General features: G+C 56.8%; 1 protein-coding gene across 1 annotated transcript; it reads left to right on the top strand.

The window, feature by feature from the left end:
- Nucleotides 1-1,379: 1,379 nt before the first annotated feature.
- Nucleotides 1,380-6,303, top strand: PDX1 (pancreatic and duodenal homeobox 1). Its single transcript, XM_070380845.1, has 2 exons — nt 1,380-1,788; nt 5,858-6,303. The coding sequence occupies exons 1-2, from the start codon at nt 1,380-1,382 to the stop codon at nt 6,301-6,303; spliced, it is 855 nt and encodes a 284-aa protein (XP_070236946.1).
- The last annotated feature ends 616 nt before the right edge of the window (nt 6,304-6,919 follow it).

Genomic DNA, 6,919 nt, shown 5'->3' with positions numbered 1-6,919 from the left:
GCTTTTTAATGAAAACGAGGCATATTTCGGGGTAGCGCACGCACTGCCTACGCATTCGTGTGCTTTCCACCAGTCTGTTAAAATCTGGTCAAACCTGGTAAAGGACTGGACGCAGTCTGCAGTTTAGGAAAGTCGGTGCAGTGATTTTCTCTTGCTGGTTCCTGGTGGTCCACCCTCTCTCTTGCCCAGGCTTCTCTGCAAAGGGGTCCGGGGTTTCTAAAACCCGCCTGGCGGTTGGAAGACTACGGCCCTTTCGTTAGGACGCTCAGAATGCCCAGGGCGAAGGGGTCGGTGGCGTGGGTCCGAGGTTTGGTGCCAATGCGACCTCGAGATAGTCCGTGAGCACCACTGGTTTCGAAAAAGCGAAAAAGTGTCTCTATTCAGTGAGGACCCCAGAGTGCTTTCCGAGCACTCCCCTCCCGGGCGTACCTTGTTTCCATCCGACCCAGGAGTCGACTCTCTGCAGCCGCCCAACTCCCGCCAGGTCTCGGGATTCCTGGGGGCCTAGCAGATCTGGAAACAAGGTGCCAGCCCCCTCCCCCAGCCAGACACAAGAAGGGCTGCAACGTCGTTTCCCCCTTGCCCCAGTAGGAACCTGCATTCTGAGTTGACCAAATGACCCTCAGTTCCCCCAAATCAAAAATTAACAGTGCCTTTCAATTAAAAAAAGTTTAAGCCATTGTGAATGCTTCTCAAGTTATAGTTTACACTCCAGAAATCCCCAGAGCACAACCATAGGCAAAAACACACTGCGAATCCTGGATCTTTATGTGTAAGCGCACTGACATCACTCATGATTGTGTACAAATTGCACAAATAAAACAGAACCAAGGGCTTCTGACCTGTAGAGCTGAGGTCTGTGCATTTTTTTGGACCATATTCCCAAACAATATTTTTAAAGTCTGTTTACAACCTCAACATGTGTATACTTGTAAATTATATCAATGAACTAATATGTACAGTATGAAACATACAAGGAAAAACAGACTTTATGATGAAATATATTTCTATAAACGAATAGAAGTTCCTGCCCCACTTTGAATGTTCATTCCGGCCCCACTTTGGCACTGTCCTTTCAAGTGTGTGCAGGAAACCGAGCCGAAGGAGAAACGGAAACATCCAGGGGGCTCGTGGGGACCCGGGTCTGGCTTCTTAAGGCCGCCGGCCAGGCCAATAATGGCCTCAGGCAGAGCCACGTGGGGCACAGCGGAGCCTATGGCGCGGCGGCCGCCCGCCCGTCCCGCCGGCCCCGGGTGCCCTCCGCGAGCCGCGCCGAGCTGTCAAAGCTGCAGGGGTGGCGCCGGGAGTGCCAGCGCCGCGCAGCTCCAAGTCCCCGGCCACAGCTCGTTCTCCCGGGTCCCCAAGCCCGGGCGGCAGCCATGAACCGAGAGGAACAGTACTACGCGGCCACGCAGCTGTACAAGGACCCCTGCGCGTTCCAGCGGGGCCCGGCGCCCGACTTCAACGCCAGCCCCCCTGCGTGCCTGTACATGGGCCGCCAGCCCCCGCCGCCGCCGCCGCCGCCGCCGTTCCCCGGAGCCCTGGGCGCGCTGGAGCAGGGCAGCCCCCCGGACATCTCCCCGTACGAGGTGCCTCCGCTAGCCGACGACCCCGCGATGGCGCACCTCCACCACCACCTCCCGGCTCAGCTCGCGCTCGCCCACCCGCCGGCTGGGCCTTTTCAGGATGGAGCCGACCCGGGCGCCCTGGAGGAGCCCGGCAGCGTCCAGCTGCCTTTCCCGTGGATGAAGTCTACGAAGGCTCACGCGTGGAAAGGCCAGTGGGCAGGTGAGTCTGGCCCCCCCAGCCGCTCTGTCCTCACCCCGCTCTCTGTTCGACTGCCCCTGTCTCCAAGAGCTTCCCAAGACCCTCTCTCTGTCTGTGACCCCAGCCCCCCACCCCGGATAACCTAGAGTCGCACTAAACCATAGGGGAGCTAACAAGGCCATATTGCACAGAAGCTTTTTTTTTTTTCTGGCTCAATCTGGAGCGGCCTTTACTCAGCGCTCTTCCTGGGAGTTTAAACCCCTTCCTTCCCTGTCCACTGAACACCAGGAGCCCGCGCTTCCTGACAGCCTAGGTCTGGCCGAGTTCAAGGCTTCGGACCTTCCAATCCTTGTCCAGCGGGGAGCCCCCCAGCCCAGGACTCCTGGAGTGCCGTCGGGGGAACCGAGCGGGGCTCTGGGATGCTCCGGACCCCGGCTTCAGAGCCCTGGCCTCCTTCTCGCTCTGAATTCCACTCCCCCCACCCCCTTACTGGCGGCTTCTGTGAAGCAAGCCAGACCATCTCAGGGGCACCTAGTAGGTGCAGAGAAGCAAGGGAAGAAAACTGTAGCCAGGCGTGCAGAGGTGTCCAGAGGCCAGGGCTGGGCCGGGAGGGGACTCACCGCAAGGCCGGGGACTGGCCACTCACCCCCGATGGAGAGGCATGGGGAAGTTCACTTACTTTTGAACAAACACAGGCTGCTTCCCAGCAAGGCAGTTTGAGGAGGGAGATGCCCTCCTGGCACAGGCGGCTTGGGAGGCCCCTAGCGCTGGCCGGTACTGGAAAGTCGGCCCGAAGCCGCCCCCACGTCCCTTCCAGGCCCGACCCGGCGGCAGCGAATTCCGGCCGCGCGGCCTGCACCGCCGGCACCGCGTGACCGCTTCCGTGCGGAAGCCCCTTCCAGGCTCACCTGCACTGCAAGTCGTGGACTTTTCTCCTCCTCCCAGCTAACTGTCGGGAGTCGGGGGACGAGGCTGCAGGTGCCCCCACCCCGGAATCCTCGGCCCCTAGTCTGCCCGGCCTGACTGACCTGACTGTGAGCTGGCGAAGCCAGGCGGGTCTTTGGGGGATCCGGGCTTGCCCAGGGTCCCCGGGGCTCGCCTCTCTCAACCTTTCTCCCGAAGGTTCCGTGGGGTCTCAGGCAAGTCCTGAGGCAGGACAGGGTCCAAACTCAGGCTGCAATCTTCCCCCGCGCCAACCAAATCCGGGACGGACCCTTATCCTGCCTGCGCGAAGTTTCGCCAAAGGCCTCAGAGCCTTGGAAAATTCGGGGTTCTCGGGAGGCGGGAAGCCGGCGAGCATGGACCTGGACGGGAAGTCCAGGAGCCGCCTGGCGCACTGGGGACGCGTTTCTCCAATTCCTGGCCCTCCTCCTCAGCTTCCTCAGGAAAAATTCGAGGGAAGTTCTGAAAAAGCCTTTCTGAGGTGGGGTAACTTCCCCACCTCCTGGACTCCTGTGGACGGAAGGGGTCACAGTGTAAAACCTGAAGGAAAGATAGCAGCGGAGGTGATGGGGGGAGCTCTGGAAGGATGACATTCCTGGATTGGAGGACTAAGGTCAGAGAGACCTGTGCCAGCGGGCCCTCCGACCTGGGGGAGGGCCCCCCTCCAGCCAGGATGCTGCTGCACCAGCTCAGTCCTCCCTGGAAACTCTGAAGGAACCCAAATTCAAGGTCTGTGACCCCTGCCTGGCTGCTCCTAGAGGGGCTTCACGCCCCTGGGGAGAAAGAAGTGACCCAAAGGGCTTTTATTCACAGATCAATCGGGTATGATTATTAATAACAATAGGAACTTCCAAAACCTTCAACCTAAAAAAGGAACTACATCCACCTTACTGGTGGGCTTGCCCCTAAATACCGTCCCACCTCCCATGCCTCAGAGAAAGGTACAAACTGACCTCTTCCCTTTTCTGACCACCAGCAGCCTCCATCCAACACCTTCATGTTCACTCAGTCACTCAGTTGTGTCCGACTCTGCAACCCCACGGGCTGTAGCCCGCCAGGCTCCTCTGTCCGTAGGATTCTCCAGGCAAGAATACTGGAGTGGGTAGCCATGTCCTCCCCTAGGGGATCCTCCCAACCCAGGGATCAACCCCTCATCACTGGCAGGCGGATTCTTCACCGCGGAGCCACTGCGGGAAGCCCATCCTACACCAGGGTCCCTGAGTTAGTGGGCCCTTCGGAGCCTCTCAGAGCACTGTGGTGAGGCTGGTGAAAACGGGCCCAAGCCCTGCAAGATTGCGGGTTGAATTTACGGACTCTGAAGGAGTTCTTTTTTTTTTAACATATTTTTTTAATTGGAGGATAATTGCTTTACAATATTGTGCTGGTCTCTGCCATACATCAAAATGGCTCCCTCATTTTTCTCGAAAACCAAGAAAGGCTTGAAGTGTTAAGATTCTGAGATGTCCCCAGCAAGCAGGACTCCGCTGACTCAGACCTGAGCCTACTCCTTGGCTTCTGGGCACCCCCTTTCAGTCTGGGGGAAAACCCTAGCGGGTTGTACAGGGTGGTTAACCCTCCTAGCAAACACACACACTAGCTTTTCAACTCTAGCGGACAGGCATAGGAGAAATGTCTGCTCTACGAAGGAAATGATGACTTTGGCCTGTTCCTGGTGTTCTGGTGGAACCCACAGCCCCAGAGTCCACAGCCCTGGCGCAGCTGGTGTCTCATCCAGAAAGGAAAATATTAGGACTTGGAGGCTCGCAGCCACGGTGAGCTGCGCTAATCCACCGGGCTGGGCCTGGCTGTTTCTTCTTTGGCCTGGGGTTCCTCTACGACCCACCACTGCCACCTCCCCAGTGGGGTACCCAGATCCCCAGTAGGGGGTCAGGCCTGAGCCTCCCCTCCCAAGGAGTCTCTCCTCTCATTTCCGCCAGTATTTCAGGCCCTGGATGCAGAGGCTGGGGCTGATGACAGTGACCATCCCTCGGGCTCAGAATGGTTCCCCTTCTGATCCAGGGCAGGGGCCCAGTCGAGATCAGAATAACAAATGCAGAGAATCTACCAGCTCTTGAGTTGGTGCTGATCACAACAACATAACTCTATAGAGAGATATGTGATATAACATATGAGATACAACAATACATGTCATAACCTCCAGATTCTTATTAGCTCAAGGTCTTTCCAACTGAAGGGTGCATCCATTTGTTGGTGAAATTCATTTACTGTGTTGAGACCTCTTTATTTATTTTTTAATGAACTAGTAAACTCCAGAATGTGCCCACAATGTGGGAGACCTGGGTTTGATCTCTGGGTTGGGAAGATCTCCTGGAGCAGGGCATGGCAACCCACTCCAGTATTCTTGCCTGGAAAATCCTCATGGACAGAGGAAACTGGTGGGCCCCAGGCCATGGGGTCACAAAGAGTTGGACATGACTAAGCACAACCCAGTAAACAATAGGGAAAATTAGACAGCATCGTATGTGGTAAAGTTTGGTTTAATGTCCTAGATACTTTATATGTCAATTATATATCAGTGTGTGAATTGATTTGAAATACATTTCTTACTACAAGTCGTCATCAGAAAGGTTTTTTAAGTCCTTATTTAAAGACATTTTTTGCCTTTGTAGAATCCAGTTCCTTTAGATTCTTATTATGTGCATTTTGGGCTTCCCTGGGAACTCAAACAGTAAAGAATCTGCCTGCAATGCAGGAGACCCGGGTTTGATCCCTGGGTCGGGAAGGGAAGATCCCTTGGAGAAGGGAATGGCAACCCACTCCAGTATTCTTACCTGGGAAACTCCGTGAATAGAGCATCCTGGTGGGCTACTGTCTGTGGGGTTGGACAGGACTCTGCCACTAACACTTTCACTTTTTCACTCTGTGCATTTTAATCAGCATCAACCCAAACAGGGTGATTCTAGAACCACTGGTTGTTAGAGCCACTGGGAAATAAAGGACCTCCAAGAAAAGCCTTACTAGTAAAGGCCTTTGAGCCCCAGACTGTACTCATGGACAGATGGTTGGACCTCTGCGGCCAGAGCGGCTGGGAAAGGGCCAGAGCCGAAGGATCGGGCTGCAAGGGTGGGAGCAGGCGGCAGGAGCCAGGGGTGGAGGGGCCCACATTCACGTGCGGTGTCGCCCGCAGGCGGTGCCTACGCAGCAGAGCCGGAGGAGAACAAGCGGACACGCACCGCCTACACCCGCGCGCAGCTGCTGGAGCTGGAGAAGGAGTTCCTTTTCAACAAATACATCTCCAGGCCGCGCCGCGTGGAGCTGGCCGTCATGCTGAACTTGACCGAGAGGCACATTAAGATCTGGTTCCAAAACCGCCGCATGAAGTGGAAGAAGGAGGAGGACAAGAAGCGCAGCTGCGGACCCCCGGCGGCGGGAGGTGGGGACGCGGAGCCTGAGCAGGACTGCGCGGTGACTTCGGGCGAGGAGCTGCTAGCGCTGCCGCCCCCGCCGCCACCTGGGGGTGCCGTGCCGCCCGCGGGCCCCGCCGCCGCCCGAGAGGGCCGCCTGCCGCCAGGCCTTAGCGCATCGCCGCAGCCTTCCAGTGTCGCGCCCCTGCGACCGCAAGAATCTCGGTGAGAGACTCGCCCAGGCGGTAGGAGCGGACCCAGGACCCCGGGTGTGACCACCGGTCCAGGCTGCAGGGGAGAACTCGGGGGTTCTGAGGCGCCCATGACCACTGGGAAGCCGTGGGGAGACGCTGCTCCCCTCCCCCTGGAGAAGAGACGTTCTCTGTAATGTCCGGGGCCCCTTCGTGTGAAACTGCTGGGACTGGCAACGTCTGGGCTGTTGAACCTCTTTTTAGAGAAGCCAACTCTTCAAAAAGACCATAAAAAATATACAGATAGGAACCTTGCCCCAACACAAGCAGGCGAGCCGGCTGGAGCCCCTTCATCTGCCCGGAAACAGAGCCATTTTTACTCTAAAGGTCCCTCTGCCTTTACCTTTAGAAATAACTGAAAGGAAACATCCGAGGTTTCAAAGACCTAGTGAAATGGATGCCCGTTTCCTCCTCTTCTCTTTTAATCTTTTCATCAGAACCAGGCACCTCACTGCACATCCTTCGGACTCCACTTCTTTTCTCTGAAGAAGAGACCGCCTCCAAGGGGTCGCTGGGTAGCAGCAGGGCTAGGGGGTAGGGGTAACCCCATTGTTCCTATGTACAACCCATCCCTCCCCCCCCACCTTGGTGAGG

The sequence above is a fragment of the Bos mutus genome, chromosome 12 (genome assembly GCF_027580195.1).
Source record: "Bos mutus isolate GX-2022 chromosome 12, NWIPB_WYAK_1.1, whole genome shotgun sequence".
Classification (NCBI taxonomy): domain Eukaryota; kingdom Metazoa; phylum Chordata; class Mammalia; order Artiodactyla; family Bovidae; genus Bos; species Bos mutus.
Note: the sequence above shows the minus strand (reverse complement) of the source record. Positions and strands in the feature narration are given on the sequence as shown.